The sequence below is a fragment of the Scleropages formosus genome, chromosome 13 (genome assembly GCF_900964775.1).
Source record: "Scleropages formosus chromosome 13, fSclFor1.1, whole genome shotgun sequence".
Classification (NCBI taxonomy): Eukaryota; Metazoa; Chordata; class Actinopteri; order Osteoglossiformes; family Osteoglossidae; genus Scleropages; species Scleropages formosus.
The window spans coordinates 2,289,582-2,307,379 of record NC_041818.1 but is presented as its reverse complement, the minus strand read 5'-3'; the positions used below and the strand labels follow the sequence as shown (position 1 = coordinate 2,307,379).

At 41.7% G+C, this 17,798-nt stretch overlaps 1 protein-coding gene across 5 annotated transcripts in view; it reads right to left on the bottom strand.

Moving 5' to 3' along the window:
• Positions 1–17,798, bottom strand: part of mxd3 (MAX dimerization protein 3) — a 29,647-nt gene that overhangs the window by 10,678 nt on the left and 1,171 nt on the right. For 2 of the 5 annotated variants that reach the window (XM_018746086.2, XM_018746242.2), the window contains exons 2-11: positions 15,131–15,271; positions 14,898–15,035; positions 14,431–14,633; positions 10,098–10,187; positions 9,853–9,942; positions 9,587–9,688; positions 8,822–9,502; positions 8,054–8,181; positions 7,667–7,789; positions 3,995–4,105 (exon numbers count right to left, since the gene is read on the bottom strand). In XM_018746086.2, coding sequence (XP_018601602.1) covers positions 3,995–4,105; positions 7,667–7,789; positions 8,054–8,181; positions 8,822–9,502; positions 9,587–9,688; positions 9,853–9,942; positions 10,098–10,187; positions 14,431–14,633; positions 14,898–15,035; positions 15,131–15,271 — 1,807 coding nt within the window. Of the gene's footprint in view, positions 1–1,622; positions 2,219–2,812; positions 2,917–3,994; positions 4,106–7,666; positions 7,790–8,053; positions 8,182–8,821; positions 9,503–9,586; positions 9,689–9,852; positions 9,943–10,097; positions 10,188–14,430; positions 14,634–14,897; positions 15,036–15,130; positions 15,272–17,798 lie in introns of those variants that run through there. The other 3 variants (XM_018746405.2, XM_018746168.2, XM_018746014.2) reach the window with 3 other exon arrangements.

Here is a 17,798-nt window from a genome sequence, read left to right as displayed (position 1 = left end):
GCACGTGACACTGCCGCCGTGTTATGATGCTCATAAAGAAAGGGAAAGAATATAATGTTGACAGGAGTGCCGCTCGCACTCCGCAGTGCACGCGCTGCTTTTCAAACCGCCGCCCGTTTGGCGCCTTCGCGCGCTCTTCAAGACACAGGTTGCCCGCGAACCAGCCAGTAACAGTGCGACTTCTCAACGCAACCGACCTCTCCTGCATTTTTAACACTTTCTTTCACTTTAAAACTCGCAGTTATGCACCTTCTATCAGCAGCAAGAATTAAGCGCCGCCAGCCCGGACTCACGCACAGCGAGCCTGCTTCACACAGTGCTTGTTTACAAGACTAGAGCTGCTACTAACTATGAACCACTCGACTCGTTACTCGGACGGCAGTGCAGAAACTAAATGAAGAAAAACTCCTAGCGATGACAGTACCTCGTTCTCTCCTCTCCAGAAATTCGGCAGCTTGCAACAACACGTGTATGTTGCATTTTTTCATGTCCATAGCATTGACCAAATGAAATCTGAACAGAATCCTAAAATGTCTGTGAAGCTTTTGCCCTGCGGCAGCTCGGCACTGTGTGACGTAACAGCCAACACACCCCCTACCCCTTAGACACGCCTATTTCGAGGAGACCACTCCCCCAGAGCGCCCATGCGCGACGCATCTTCACGTCTACGCCCATACGGCAAGTGGCCGGAACAATGGTCTCGTGGTGTTGGCTGTGTCTGTCGCATCGGCGTCGTGTCATTTCCGTTAAGTGTGACCGATAAAATGCACTGCATTATTTAATGCGTCCGTTCGTGATGCAGCTGCAACGGTGATCATATTTGAGGGTTGTTTCGTTCGCCGTGTGTCGGGCGGGAAGCGAAACATTTGAATTGTAAACGTGACTAAAATGGGCGTTCCTATACGTCATCAGGGGGCGCGCGCAGCCACCCCCTTACGGCTTCACAGGTGACGCGCAACATAACGTACCAGATGTCGAGTTCGTTCGGCTGCGTCATTCTTGCTGGAACACTGGTATCCTAGCGTTGTATCGTTTTTATAGTATTTTTAAGCCGTTGTGCACCTGTTTACCAGACTTAACTGGAAAACATATTAGTCCCGGGGATCTCAAGTCAGTCGGCGTGCCGAAGTGCACCTGTCTTCCTCAGACTCAGAGCCATGGCATGGCACGGAGCACGTGCAGCACAGCAACAAGTTGATCTGGGGGCTGGATCATTACTGTATTACTGCAGTGCATGATCCAGACTTGCTCAGTGGGGGTATCTATCATGTGCCCGTTCTCAGTGCACTCACGTCAAGCTCATCGTGTCACTTCATACCGTTACACAGCCGCAGTGTATTGTATAAATTGTTTAAATGTTTGTGTATCTCAGAGAAAACTGTCGGGGAGGGTGATCAGGAATCGTCAATTCTGAGTTTGATGCAGCTACTCGTGTGGTGAACATCGGTGCATATGGTGAAAGAAACAAACCGTACTTAATGATCACATCTGCAACTGTCTTTCTCCTAATGTAATGCACCAGTTGTATTTTCTATGAGTTGTAGGTCGCTTCGGAGAAAAGGGTCTCCTAAATGAATAAATTAATGCTCAATGCACAATAAAACAGATGTTGCATTTTACTCTTGATTTAATCCATCCAGCAAATATCTAGATTCATAACAAATTACAAAAATAACATTTCAGAATGATCAATACCTGAAAATATTAGATGCAGTAGCAAAAAAAAGTTCAGCTTAAGCAACACTTACAGGTAATTCTGAATTCACAGAATGCACCTGTTGTACTGCAGACAATGTAGAATTGTAACAATTTTACAGTATATGGATTTAGATCACAATTTCTTTCCATTTACAGATTATAAATTGTCTTCTTAAATCCCATAATGTGCAGTTTGAGAGAGTTGATGTGCTGAGAGCCAAGAGATGAGAAAGCCAAGAATGATCTTTTCTATTAAAGCATATGAGCTGACAGGTCTAGAAGTAGTCCAGGAAAGACAAACGCATTGCACTCATTGTCTGGTGATACACATCCCCTTGTAAACATGTCCAAACTCAAGAAAGTGCTTCTCTTTCAAGACATCTTCCCTTTGGTGCTGTCAGAGCTGCGCTGCTTCGCCCAATATGTGGAAGTTGAAGCAATGATTGCACACTCGGACGGGCTGCACGTGTCCGAAACGAGGGAGGGCCGCCACATTGGGGGAACAGCGTGCACAGAAGATCTAAACGTAGATGAGCGAGAGACAAAGAGAAATTGAAGAGCACCACTGTTACGACCAGTGTAGTGTTGCATGATGTCGAGGTTAATACACTACGGTTAGTCAGACTGACATCACCAAGGGACAACAACACGAGTCACTCAACACTGGTAGTCCCTCCCTGCTGAGATGTATGCAAGGTATCATTTGCAAAAAGTACATTAGTCATTCCTGCTGATACTGCCAAATTCAATTCCCAGCGTTTCATCACTTCACCTTTTAATTAATGCAGGTAAACTGCGTTTGCCACAGACATGCTCAGGACAAGAAAACTCTGGGCTGGTTCGACATCACTAAAGAGCATATTCTGAGCTGAAATGTGTGCTCCTTCTCCTAAGGTGTGTTTTATGAGAGTTAACTCATGTAACCAGTTGTTTTCTGGTACAAATGACATTTGCTTGTAACCTGTAATTCTCTAAAAGGACCCTTTGTTATACAAGGGATACCAACTTGTTTTATGATTGTGCTGTAAACCTTAGAAATGCTGTGAATCATGGCCAAACAACAGAAAAACATGGTGATCACTTATGACTATCAAAGGCACCAACTGTCTCCTACCTTGCCACAGCTCCTACAGTGGTGTCGGCGACGTAGAACAGTGAACGGTACCTTACAGGCAGTACAGTGGGAACAGGCGCTGTCCGGCACCCAGAAGGGTAGGTCTGCCAAGGTTCAGCAATCATAATTGTTTACGAACAAGACGTGTCTAAATGGCATCATACAAGCACAAAAGCAGTCTCCTAAATTTTTCTAATCCCAAAGAGAAAACAGATCATTCAGACATATCATTTCAGATTTCTGAAAAAGCACTTAAGGCTGCTGGTCAACATCTGAACAATGCAGAAAAAAAAAGAGAAAATTTGTGTCTAATAGGAGAAATGTCGACAAAATATTCTTCCAGAGTTTAGAACAGGTGTCGTAAGATTACCTGTTAATATGTGGTCAGTCATCAAGTATGTTCAGCAACCACAAATGTAGTTTCTGTATACTGGCTACAGCCTTAGACATCATAATAAGGTGCCAGTTAGCATGCCTCATACCATATCATAGCACAGAGCGGAATAGCAATGCACTTGGGAATTGGTAGTGTGCAAAGCCACACACTGCATATTACTGTTCAATCAATCAAATTTTATGGCATATCATACCCATGTTCTTATATAAAACAGAGTACACATCAGACTAAATCTTTGTTAAAAATGCACTGCAATTACTCAGAAATACCAAAAAGTGCAAGATGTTACCAAAAAAAGACCAATATACAGTACAGTTCTACATGCAATAATACAGTATGCTTTCAGCACTTCAAGTCATATATTCTGTGGTGTGACACCACTAGTCAATGTTCTGTTACAGCAATTTCCCTAAGAACACAGTCAATAGTGTATAGAGTAATAAATGTACGTCTCTGACACAAATAAAACAACTGACAAAGCAGATGGCAGCTATCATATTTGTCTGCTTTAGCTTAATTACTCATGTATGTGAACCAGTATAAAAGAACGGACATTATTCAAGAAAAATGTTACAACTCTGCTGTAGTGTTAATACCTGTATAAAAATGTATGATGATAGTCAAGGCAATCAAGCCAGGGGGAGGGTGTTACAGTACTGTACCAAATCAGTTTTACACTTAAAAGAATGTATACATTAGAAGAATTATAAACAGCAGATAAGTGAAACAAATGTATGAGTACAAACTTTATCTACTGTATATCTTTATCAGCAAGTACTTCTTACCTCCAACATTGGCCATAGAAGGCACGCCCCTGTTCATGTCGTCACACAACTCGCATTCCTCCTGGATGGAAGGAGGATCTGCCTCTTCCTGCCTCTCCTCTTTGCTCACTGCTGGGAAGGGAACAGCCATGTTGCAGTAACAAATGAGTGGGGACTCTCGGCTGCCCAAGCGACCGCATCTTAACTTATCCTATCCCCCAACTGCTCTTGTACACTTACATGTTTCTAAAAACAAATGATACAAACCTCAAAATGAGAATAAAAAGGGGTGTCCAACCTTCTTTGCTCAAGAGACAGTCATTATTGAGAATGGGGGAGGGTATCACAGTAGGTATAGGACAGCTGGTAGCACAGTGGTTAGAGCAACTGCCTTTGGACCCAAAGGTTGCAGGTTTGAGCCTCACCTCCAGCTATAGTACCCTTGAGCAAGGTACTTATCCTGAATTGCTCCAGTAAAATTACCCAGCTGTATAAATGGGTAAATAATTGTAACCTTAACATTGTAAGTCGCTTTGGAGAAAAGCATCAGCTAAATAAGTAAACTGATTGTTAAATGTCTCAAATTAAGAAAATTTAGTGTAAAGTGCAATATTACATTTGCATTACTTGCTTTAACGAGATATGTCAAAGTATCTTAAATGTAAACAGATATTGTACACTTATTTCTGTACAGAATTCTTGTCCAGAACATCTGTTAAATTCTCCAAGTTGGACATGCTGAAAATAAACACACTGCAGTAATAAAAGTGCAATGCAATAGCATCCTGCCTAGGGTACACAGGCTTAGCCTTGCACACTATTCTTCCAAGATAGGCACTGGACTTCTGTGACCCTGACTTGGACAAGCAGTTAAGGATAGTGAGTGGTGATAATAATAAAATGTGAACCTTTCGCTTTTTAATGCATTTTCAACACTAGGGGGTGATCAATTCAGCAGACTAGTGTGTTGTAATAAATCCTGTCTTAAAGTAAGTTTGTCTTTATTACATCAGCAACTCCCTCAAAACATTCAATATTAATTCTCCATCCAAAAACAGTTTATCTTTTATGGGGACAATTTGCACTGCTGTACAGCTCACTGTGACCAGTGATTCTGAGTTATAAAACCATTACTATCCCCAAAGTTTACTTTTTAGCCTGAACACCTTGACTTCACTAAATTGTAAAAATAAGGTTCCACATACAGGCAGTCCCCGGGTTATGAACATCTGACTTACGTACAACCCTTCGTTACAAACCATCCCCCGTAAAGCCTGCTATATTAAAAATTCGAGTTACATACAATGATTCGTAATAACAAACGGGCACTACTTTGGGACGCGCATCAAAACATTGCACGTCTACAGTGGTTCATCGGCTCACAGGTGGGGTGCGAGCCCAAGGTAGAACAAAGACTTTGTTGTTTTCAGTTGGACTATGTTGCTGTTAAGTGTCTTGTGTGTTACTGTATTTGGCTTTAGTTTTTTTTTATTTTTTGACCCTCCTAACTATGGCACCAAAGTGTAAATGTGATGAGTGATGGTGATGCAAAGAGAAGGAAAATGATCAAGGCTGAAACTAAAGTGGAAATAAAGTGATCAGGAAAAAAAGGGAAACGCCAACGGACATTGGAGAAGCGCACATTAAACTTTAATGTTTTGCAATCGCACACACACTCTCACTCGAGAAACGCCCCTCCACGCGTTTTCAAACCTACCTCGTTTTGCTCTTTCAAATCCTGTCCCACATCATTCCCCAGTCCCGTTCCACTTCTCTTTGATAATGACCGCCCACCTTGTCCCTCAACCACGATTTCGGATCCTCGCCTCTGTTCAGTTCACCGATCAACCAACCATTTGCCTGTCCCCAACCACAAGAACACGTCTAGTCCTTTGATTCGGAATAAACGATCCTGCGCTTGGGTCCAGCCTCCTCCATGTCCTCTGTTCATCGTGACAGTAGTAACATTTATTGTCATCTCTTTGCAGGTCTATTATAAATACTGTAGTTACATTTAGTTATTTTTACACTATCATTATTACTGTATTGTTATATTAAAGATGTTTTAGCATATCTGGAAGTGTTTCTTTAATGTTTTTAATGCATAGAAAGGTACACTATATACTAAGACAAACATTTGACTGACATGAGACACGAACCGTACCTAACTGTTCTGACATACATACAAATCCAACAGATTTAGGAATGAACTCATTCGTAATCCGGGGACTGCCTGTACATATACATACATGAAAATTACAGCACCATGCAGAACTATTCAAACTCCTGGAAAGTTATTAACATTACCTGGATTACATATGATACTTACACATATTTCAGTGAAATGCATCAATTAGGAAAAGGGCAATTTCCAAGTGTTGGATTCTCCCAGTTAGCACCATTAGATCAGTAATTATCAGGAGCCTAGTGGAAGCTGCATCACACCACCCAATCACTGCCTAGACAAGGCTGTCCCTCAGAACTCATCTGGTCAACATGTAGATTTGTGAGGGAACCCACAGAAAGGCCAACTATCACTCTGAAGAAGCTACAGAGGTTGGTGCCTGGAAGTGGAGGAAAGGTGCACCAGTCCACAACCTGAAGAGCACTGCATAAAACAGTATAGGAGGGCAGCAAAAAAGAAGCCACTACTCTAAAAGAATCACTTTGAAAAATGTCTGGAGTTTACCAGAAAGCATGTGTATGTCCTAGCTGTGATGTGGGAAAATGTTTCGTGGTCAGATGAGGCCAAGAGAGATTTTTGTAAGTTCAAAAAGCCCTGAGTGATTCAAACCTAATGTTGCCCATGCTTCAAGAAGTATCATCTCTATACTGAAGTATGGTCATGGCAGTATCATGCTTTAGGGTTGCTCTTCCTCAACACGGATGGAACATCTTGTCAAAACTTAAAGAATGAATGAATGGAGAAAAACACAGGAAAATACGACAAGAGAACCTGTTCCACAACACTAGAAAACTGAAGCTTGGGAGAAATTTCACCATTCAGCAGGACCCTGATCCCAAGCACAAGCCCAAAATCCTGGAGTGGCTCAAAAACAAAATGGTGAATGTCCTGCAGTGGCCCAGTCTATGTCCTGACCTAAATCCCATTGAGAAACTATAGTACTATTTGAAAATTTGCCATCCAGCAGTCATTGAATGAACCTAAACAATTTGCTGTTGATTTGCCAAGATGCATGAAGACGACTTTTGTAAGGTACTATATGCAGTACTTGTTAGTACAATACATATACTAATATCCCCAACTGGGGACAGCCAGTCCACCGTTTAGTAATTTAGCAGTTTAGAAACTGGAAAAGCAATGGAATATGTCCAACTTCATCTTTGTGCTCCTCACACTACGAGTGACAATGAACGCCCTGTGGACTGGAAAACAATTGTCCTTTAAGCCAGTCTCCCGGCAGGGTAGCGTTCCAATTTGTCAAGCATGTGAACTGCAAACCATCTTGTTAAACTCCCTTCTGACCAGTCAGTCAAGCTGCACCCTGGAGCCAGCCCCAAACCCTGTGCACCGATATGGACATGCCTATCCTAATTCATTTTGCACACTGAAGGAACACTTTTCCATCCTCATTACACAATATTCTCATGTAGACTTCTTGGCTCTTCAGAAATAAATGTACTCAAGTTAAAGCATGCCTGTGTAACAGATACAACATGAAACCTCCTTACCCTTTTTCTGGACGTCTGCACTGTCACTCTCCAAATCATCTCTGGAGACAATCACCTCAAAGACACATTTAAGAATGGCTCGCATGTCACTGGCAAAGTTTGTCTGAAGTTGGTCTGCAACCCCTATTCAAAGAAAACAAACATACCAGCTGTATTTAACTGACCACAACAGCAGCGGTACAAATTCATTTTTGAAAAGGTAATTCGTTATAAAAATTAAAACTATTGATAGCCCTGCAACAAACTCGCATCATGTGTATCTTCACCTGGAACTGCCTTCAGATTACTCCAACCCTCTGGACTGGTAGATATTACAAACAAATGCATGTATTCCCTAATAAAAACAGAGTGGTATTAAATTATATGGCACACCGGTGGAGGAGATACCTGAAATGCAGACAAAGAGTCTGTGGATCATGTCACTGCTGCTTCTGTAACGTGCACGCAGATTCACTCTTCTGGGCTCTCTGTAACCTGCCTGCCCACTTCTGTGCCGCTGCACATTGCAAAATCTGCTAAAGTGTATCAGTTTCAATTAAACTTTTCCATAAAGAAGTACAACCACCTCAAAACTGCCAAGACAGTTCTTTCCCAAAAACATAACATGCTACAATAAACCATTTATTGATGGAAAAGATGTCTCAGGAGTCAACTGACACTATGAAGCATGCATTGACAGCAGGCTTAATAAATACTGAGCACTTTGTCCCACACCATGTCTCCCACCTGTACATAGGTTTAGCATTTCAGCTGTAAGGCACAAGTGGTCCTCGACCAACAATGGGGTTCTATTTAATTAAAAAAAAAAATAGAAGTAACGAGAAGAAACAGAAAAAGTGTGGTTATCAAAACAAAATCACTGCTAAACATCCAAACAATATCATACTGTATATGGTGCCTGCCCATATTACGGTACAATAGTTGGAGCAATCATCAGACGTAACATTTAAACATCGGGACTCAAAGCAATACAAGATTGATGACAATCGTTGTATGCCTGGGTTGTCAAAAGTTGAGGACCACCTGATCTATAGCTGGGTTGCTAGGTCATCTTCTGCATTAAGTCAGAGAGATTACAGCCCCAGTACCTCGACTACACAACACACAACCCTGGCAAAACAACAGTAAGCCTCTCTTGCAGACTCCTTACGTTACCTTTTGCCATTTGTCACAGCGCACGGAGCAGATGAGTGTGCAGTTGGTGAACTAATGTGCCAGCTCTGTTTCCAATGATGCTGCATCTCAAGTCCATCCACAGAGGAGGTGCCAAGGCCAGGCTCAGGAGGCAAACAACAATTATAGGACTGACCCATAGCTGGGGCGGCCAAACACAAACCACATGTGGCCTGCTGCACGCGACTGAGCTCACTCCCACAGGCCTGAGACTGGAAGGTTTGTGAAGGAGACACTACAGCATTGAACTCTCTCTGCACTGGTGGCCGCCAGCCAAGTTCTGAGAGAGGGGAGCTAGGAAACACTGGGTTCACCATGGAAAAGTGGTTACTTTGCTGATCAAAGCAAGCTGGTATTGAGGCTAAATCCTGGTGGAAGGGCACTGAGTGGAGGTGTTGACCTGCAACACCATGTGGATGTGGTTGGCTCACTGAGTCTGTGGAAGTGTCATGAAAGCCTGGAAAAGTGGGCAGAGAGCAATTGAGGTTGCTCATGGACCCATCGTAGTCCCTGGCCTGGTCTGTCACACAGCCAGGGGGGCTATCGTCAAGCGGACTATCGCCAAGGGGACGTGGTGAGCACAGGAAACCACTGGACTCAGCCGTGCAGAGACTCTTTTCCAGGCTGTAGAGCTCCTCCTTTGTCAGCACTTGCAGAAGATCCCTGCAGTGGACATATGAGCCAGTGAGGTGATGCTTCAGCACTGTTCCTGGAGATTCTCGGGAATCTACCACATGCTCAGCTGACCTGATTTTCTGCAGAAGTGTGAAGAAAGGGCTGAAGAGGCTTGACAGGCTATCTGATCCATGCTGGAGGTTCAGTGGCCCATCCGGATATATGAGCAGGCCACTTAATAAGGAGATATTACAAACATGGTAGGCAAAAAACAGTTTGGTTAACATTCAGAATCCCACAAAATCATATCTGCAATCTCAAAACTCACAAGGTTATTTACACAAACAGTAACGATTTTTTTTCCCTCCCTACAGTGGGTTAAGGGCAAAATAACTCACCAAATTATAGCAAGTCTTGGGATGGTGAACATAACCAATGGCTCATAGCCATCAATCAGCTCCTGATTTAGGTACCCCAGTTTCAGTGCTCTGTTTAAAGAAAACAGAAAAAAGGAAATGTAAAACAAACATTACACAAGTCTCTGGAGATGTAACGAGATACACGCGACATTTTGAATCAGCTGCTCTATGCAACATAACCTGGTTACTGTATAGATCTGACCATAGTCCATATTTCACCTCACCTACTGACAGTTTCACAAAAGAGCACCACAATCTCCTGCTGCTTTTGGAGCTCCTCTGCAGACTTCACTGGCATCACAGCAGAGATGTAACTGCAAAACACAACATGTGATGAGAAAAAATGCTGTATGACAGGAATGAGTTAAGAAAGCAGCTCTGAACTGGATCTACGAGTCCCAGTTCACTGCATACCAGTATGTAATAATAGTTCAACAGCAGTAGCTGCTCTTGTACAGATGCATAGTAGCAGTCTTTTAACCGGTTTACAATATGTCTTCTAAAAATATCAAAGACTAGAAACAGGCCAACAACTAGCTGGCATGTCAGTTTGAGACATGCTTATATAATACCGCCAGTACACGCAGAATCCTGGTTTAATTTCAGCTGCAGCAGAGCACATTGTTTCTGAGAGAAATCTTTATGACAGATAAACTTCTTAGAGAAAACCCAGTACAGGTGGTTCTTGACTTAAGACGAAAATCTCCTTACACCGTATTAAATAAACAATAAGGATGCATAAACAATTAACATGCATGTTACTCTTTACTGTAGAACTTTGTTATAGTTAAGTAACTTCATACATTATTCATGTTAATTCTAATATAAATACATAACAGCATTATTTGTCATGCCACGCTCCCATTTCCAAATGTATTTTCTTTTGTGTACCTCCAGAACACTCACCACTCACATTTTCACTTGCTAGTCATTGGAAGTTTAAAAAAAATTAAAAAAAAAAAAAAAAGGAACGTGAATGGAATCACAAACTAAAACTTGTGAAAATAAACCAGTGTCTGACAGATGCGCTGACTAAGTCAAAAAGAAACACAGTGCCTTGCTGCAGTGTGGCCAGCCAACATTATCACACAGCAGATGGAGTGGTAGGTGTTACAACCAAATGAAACTAAATATAGTACACTCATGTGAAAAAGTAAGTAGACCCCATGGAAAATTGCCTTTAGCAAATTTGGACATGCAAACATTTGATCTTCATTCAATTACTGCCTATACATAAAGCTGATATACAGGCAGTCCCCAGATTACGAACAACTTCTGTTCCTAAGTCTGTTTTAAGTCAGATTTGTACGCAAGTTGGAACAGTTAGGTATGGTGGGTATCTAACATCAGTTTGTCAAACATTTGCCCGAGTATATAGTATATTGTGTACTTTTCTATGCATAAAAACATTTAAGAAACACTTTCGGATATACTAAAACATCTTTAACAGAACAACAGTAATAAGGATAATAAAACTACAGCATTTACAATAGAGGTAGAAATACATCGGGACAGAGCCTTTTACATGCTCCATTATTTCTCGCTTTGTCCTTTAAAATTCAATTCAATCGTTGACTGGCTATAGCCTAGCGCTTTTCCAATGTTCAGCGGCGTTTCACCTTTTTCGGATTGCTTTATAATTTCCACCTTAGTTTCAATTGTGATTGTTCTTTTCTTTGATGCATCACCATCACTTGCATTACATTTATGCTTTGGTGCCATGGTTCAAGGCAAAAACAAAAAAAAATATGTAACTACAGTATTTATAATAGAGACAAAGATGAAAAATGTTACGTCTGTCATGATGAGCATAGGACACGGAGGAGGCTGGACCCAAGTGTAAGATCATTTATTCAGAATCAAAGGACTAGATGTGTTGGAGACGGGTGAATGGTCGGTCGGTCGGCGAACTGAACAAAGGCAAGGATCCGAAATCACGGTCGAGAGACAGGATTAGGAAGAGCAAAGTGAGGTAGGTTTGAGAGCACAGAGGGGACTGCTGTGTTGAGCGGAAGAGGCTGAGAAGTATCTTTTATAGCAGAGTCCTCCAACTGAATCCAGGTGCTTAACCGGAGTCAGGTGTTGCTGTTTGAGATGCAGGCACGATCGTGACAACTACAGCATTTATAACAGAGAGAGAAAATTGTATGTGTGTGTGAGAGAGAGAGAAACATTAAAGAAACTTTAATGTTCACTCTTCCAGTGTTTGTTGGCATTTCACCTTTTTTCAGATTGCTTTATTTCCACTTTAGTTTCAGTTGTGATTGTTTCCTTTTCTTTGATGCATCACCATCACTTGCATCACATTTATGCTTTGGTGCCATGGTTAAGAAGGTAAAAACAAAAAAAAATTAAAGCTAAATACAGTAATGCACGAGACACAACAGCAACATGGTCCAACTGAAAAGAACAAAGTCTTAGTCATACCTCGGGCTCACGAGCCAACAAACCGCTGTAAATGTGCAATGTTCTGATGCACTTTGCAAAGTACTGCCCATTTGTTACTATGAATTACTGTATGTAACTCAAGTTTTTAATATAACAGGCTTTGGTTCGTGACTACAGGTTGTATGCAAGTAGGACGTTCATAACTCGGGGACTGCCTGTACTTGAATAAATGACACAAACTCGCATTATGTAGTCCTTTTCATAATCTAAAAAAAAAAAAAAAAAAAACACACAATTGTTACATAGGAAAAGTACACCCCTACATTTATCACAACTTCAAATACACAAAATTAGAATCAGGTGTACCAGATGGGGTGCCAATGATTAGAACATTGTTGGGGAGTATCCCGCAGGGCCCTGTGTTATTTAGACCTCAGACATCTAGGGTGTGGTTTGCTCTTTGTTACTGAATTGTGTGGTATCATGCCTCGATCAAAGGAACTTGCCAAGGCCTTCAGACTGTGGATGCCCATGAGTCTGGGAAGGGATTTAAAAAGATCTCTGTTTTAAATCAATCATTCCACCATAACAAAATCTACAACTGGAAAAGAGTTGAAAGAACTGCCAATTTGTCTAGAACTGACCAGCCCAGCAAATTCAGCCTAAGAGCAGACAGTAAAATGCTTAAAGAAGTCACCAGGAACCCTCAAATGTCATCCCTGGATCTGCAGGTAACTCTTGCAAGTGCTGGTGTCAACGTGTATGCACCTATCATGAGGAAAAGATTGCACAACTTTGATCTGCATGGGAAGTGTGCTAAGAGGAAGCTTTTACTGTCCAGAAACAACATCAAGGCAAGACTAAAGTTTGCCAATGAATACCTAGACAAAGACCAGGACTTCTGGAACAATGTGCTCTGGACAGATGGATCAATTTTGGATAGAGTTGTTTGGCCACAGTACCAGAACACAAACTGGCGTAAACCAAAGACAGCATTTGAGAAGAACCTCATACCAACAGTAAAGTGTGGTGGTGGAAATGCTATGGTTTGGGGTTGCTTTGCTACCTCAGAGCCTGGTTGACTTGCAATCATAGATTCAACTATCAATTCTGCATCATATCAGAGACTACTTGAAGAAAATATGAAGCCATCTGTCCAAAACTTGACGGTGAACTGGAAGTGGAACTTTCAGCAGGATAATGATCTTATGCATACCAATAAATCTACCAAGGAATACAGTACCTCAAAAAGAAGAATGGTGGGTTTTATGGAACAGCCTAGTCAAAGCCCAGATTTGAATCCCATTGAAATGTTGTGGAGGGATTTGAAACAGGCAGTACATGCAAGAAAACCCTCAAATATCTCACAGTTAAAGGAATTTTGCATGGAGGAGTGGTCAAATTTCATCAAGTCAATGTCAAAGACAGTTATACAAAACAGCCACAAGAAATTATCTCTGATAAAGGGGGCAATATCAGCTGGGGTGTACTTACTTTTTCCATATAGGAATATTACATCAGTAAAATTTGTTGAATAAATGATTGAAAAACAAAAACACAATGAAAATTTGATTTAAGTACATCACCTTTATCTACAGAAACTGTTAAAATGAAGATCAAATGCCTGCATGTTCAAATTTGTTGAAAAAGGCAAAATTTTCTATGGGTGTACTTACTTTTTAACATGACTAATTCATCGAACAGTCATCGTAAGCCACATAAGTAGAGGACCATCTGCATACAGTAAACCTTCATAATAGCTTTGCAATTGTCTCATACTGTAGATGATTAATGAAAAGTCACATGTAAAAGAAAATACAGCCTTATTCAGTTCTACAGTTTTATATATTTATGGTTTTATTTTCTCCACATGGTTTCTACATTTTTGGATTAGCTTTTGTTGAACAAATAATCTGTTTTGTTTTTTTGTCACTTGAGGTTAGATTTACCAAAATTTAAGACCTGGTATGTATTCTGTTATGCCCTGATATACAAAGCCATAAAACTGAAAGAGAGAGTACTTTCTTTTGCACAAGACTAACTATAAAGAGTAAATAAAATTTGTGTGAAGCTGTCTCATATGGCAGAAAGCTTTCCTCGAGAGAGCACCAGGGACCACTCCATTCACTGGCAGAGCAGCTGTACGGAGATCTATGACGACGGCCATACCTGAGCTCAAACTCGGAGAAGATGCTGTCGTACCGCAGCAGAGCTTCCCTAAGGCCAGGTGAGCAGCTCTGGAGGTCACTCACACACTGCTCCCTCAACAGGTGCCTCACCTCTTCCAGGCTGCAGAGCAGCTGCTCCGCTAAGGAGCGCAGCAGCAACCCGTCAGACTCACGCACCTCCAGGAAGGAGCCGGCCGACAAGCACTAGAGGAGGGATAAGCACTGAAATGCACCATGTCCATCTTTAATTGTACACCGCTGCCACGTACTGTTCCACAGACAAATATACAGTCAGACAAGGCTCTGAGGAAACAAGTACTGTTGTTACCGCAGAAGCACAAGCTGAAACAGACACAACTGCTACCTTCTATCACTAATAATAATTCATCTATAACCCAAGACAGCACACTACAATACAGGAAACTGCTACTTGCACATCCAGGATGCATTTTAGTCCTGTGATCTCACCTCAGCAGCAAACCACAGCTGTACGCCCAGGTTCTCTTGGCGGAGTTCATCTGGAAACTTGGCGTAGTAGTCTCGGCTGCACCGCTGTCCTGAGATGTAGTCCTCCAGAAGGAGCTCAATGGAGCGCAGCATACGGTCCTAACATAAAGGAAACAGGGGAAGCAATTCCTTTCAGCCTCCTTCATGCTCAGCTTGTTTAAAGCAGCTGGGATATAGCTGTGCTGTTCGCATACCTGGCTTTGCCGTAGCTGATTGAGCAAAACCAGGTATTTCTGAGGGTCTTTCCGCAGGTCGACCGCATTGAGCTCTGCTGTAACGCGAGTCACTTCCTCGTCTGCAAAGTAGAACTGAGCCAATGGCCGGCTGTCCGACCTCTGGAAAACAAGACGGAAAAAATGCATTTTGAATCTTCCCCACGAGTTACATGGAACTATTATCGTAAGTTGACACCTTTGTCCATGTCAACTTACAGCATGACCCTCTCAAATACACGAGAGACGAATTGCTGGACATAAGGACTCTCACTCCGAGTGACTTGATCCCAAACCTCATTAATCTGACGCACTTTTTTTCTAAACACCCTCCTATAACCTCAATCTACACTGGAGTTTTTACCACTGCTGTACTCTACTTGTTCAACATCGCACATGTTTATATCTTTTGAGTAACATCATACCCATGTGCAATATGTTCTCTAAATAACTGACAATCACTGCACTATAATCTCACTTTATGATACAAGTCAACGCATACTTTTTCCTATGCTTGGTCATTTAGTTGTATTATGTTTGCATGGTTTTATATTCTGTCTGCATTATACTATGTTCTTGTCTGCTGCATTTTGGTAATCACGTTTGCAATAGTCTATGTCTAGTTCAGTATGTGCATATGTAGCCTGTATGTGTGAATGTGCATTGTAGGTTTGCTCTAAACCAGAAACAAATTCCTTGTATGCTAAGGTATACTTGGCCAATAAAGCTGATTCTGATTAGGTTTGTACACTCAGCAACGTGCAATAACAGTGCCTTGCAGAAGTGTTCAAACCCTTGACCAAGTTCGCTGTGATATTTCATCTCGAAATACTCAATCTCAGAAATATTTTAAAGTGACACCACTTATATATCTTTTTTGGTAAGAAAAAAAAATTTAGTCGAGTCTATACTTTTGCAAAACCGTATGTAGAAATTTACATAGATTCCTTTCCTTCAGCAGGAAAAATCTGAAAAAGTGTAGTTCTAGCTTAAATTAAAAAAATGTAGGCTATTACATTCTAAGCTGTTTCAACTACAGAAAACAAGTGTTAAATGTATACCTTCTCATTGATAAGGCTATGTGAAGTACAATAATTCCTCATACATGAGCTTGTATCATAAGTGATATGAAATACACATACAGAGTTTATTTACATTATAACTTATACATATATTATTTTCTGTTATGAACCCCTTTCACTGTTGGTTCTTCCACTAAACTTGGAAATTTAAGCTCACTCTGCCAAACCTGTCGGGAATAGTCATGCAGAAGAAACCCAACCCTGTTTTCCAAGAAAATCAGTGACGTTCATGAGTTTTTTTTCCGCTCTTTAACATAGTTTCAGTCTTTATCATAATTGCTGGCAAGCTCAAACTCACGCTCTGCACCATCCCCCCCAACAAAGCAGACTAGACGGATTGGAATGTAATTACAGCACACGGGTCTTGACCTATCCCGCAGGTTGTGCAAACATTACGGACTGGACTCAAACAAAGTTGCCATAGGGTAAACACAAACATCTACAGGGGTATTTATATCACCGCGCTGTTCCCGCACATGTCAGCATGAGCCTCTTCCACAGAACTGGGGGCAAAAACAATCTGACAGTTCAAGTCATTGTTGCAAAGCAGTGTGAGCGATGTCCCCATTTTACACACAATTATTGCACATTTAGCAAACACCTTTCTCCAAAGCCACTCACAATGTGAAGCTATTTTCAGTGACCGTATTCTTTTTACCGTATCGATTCAGAGCACACACCTTCATCAAGAGTACTACAGCAGGAGGTGGGGCTTTAACCTGTGACCTTGGAGTGCGAAGGCAGCAGCTCTGTGTGAGATCTGCTGCACCCAGCAGGATATACGGGCTCTACATAGGGTGGTGCGTTCAGCTGAACGTACCATCCGAATAGAGCTCCCTGACCTGCAGTCCATCTACAGCAAGCAGTGCTGGAACAAGGCCAGGAAAATAGTGAAAGACCTCAGCCATCTGAGCAACGGACTTTTCTCTCTGTTGCAGTCAAGGAAGCGCTTCCCTTCCCTAAAGGCCAATACAGAGAGGATGAAGAGCAGCTTCTTCCCTCAGGCTGTTCGGGCCCTCAACCACAACAACACCAAGGATAAAAAAAAAAAAAAAAAAAAAAAAAAAAACCAGTCACCTCCAGGAACCACTCCACCTCTTATTTCATTTCATATATACAAATTCTAACTGAACTAACTGCACCATCTTGCACACCACATTGCACTGCATTTCATGCTGCACAAGTAACTTATCCATTGCACATCTGTTTATAGATATTCATATATTTTGCTTTTTCATTATATATGCATATAGATTTTATATACAGTTTACTACTTTTTTTATATTGTTATGTCAGGCAGTTGTATAAAGCATTTCACTGTACGTCCTACTGTGTTGTGTATGTGACAAATAAAATTTGAATTTGCTGCTGCCCATCCACCTTGCTGTGCGAAGGTGGTCCTGTGAAAAGCCAGAGCCAAGCTACGTGACAGAGGACCATGTGTGAACTTCTTGTCCAAGGACCAAGGGGGGCTGTAGAGCTTTGCACCAGGGCTCCAGCGAGCTGCTCTCTCCCCCCCCTCCTTCCAGCACTGAAACCACACGTGTGGGGAGTCTCCTAAGCTGGAG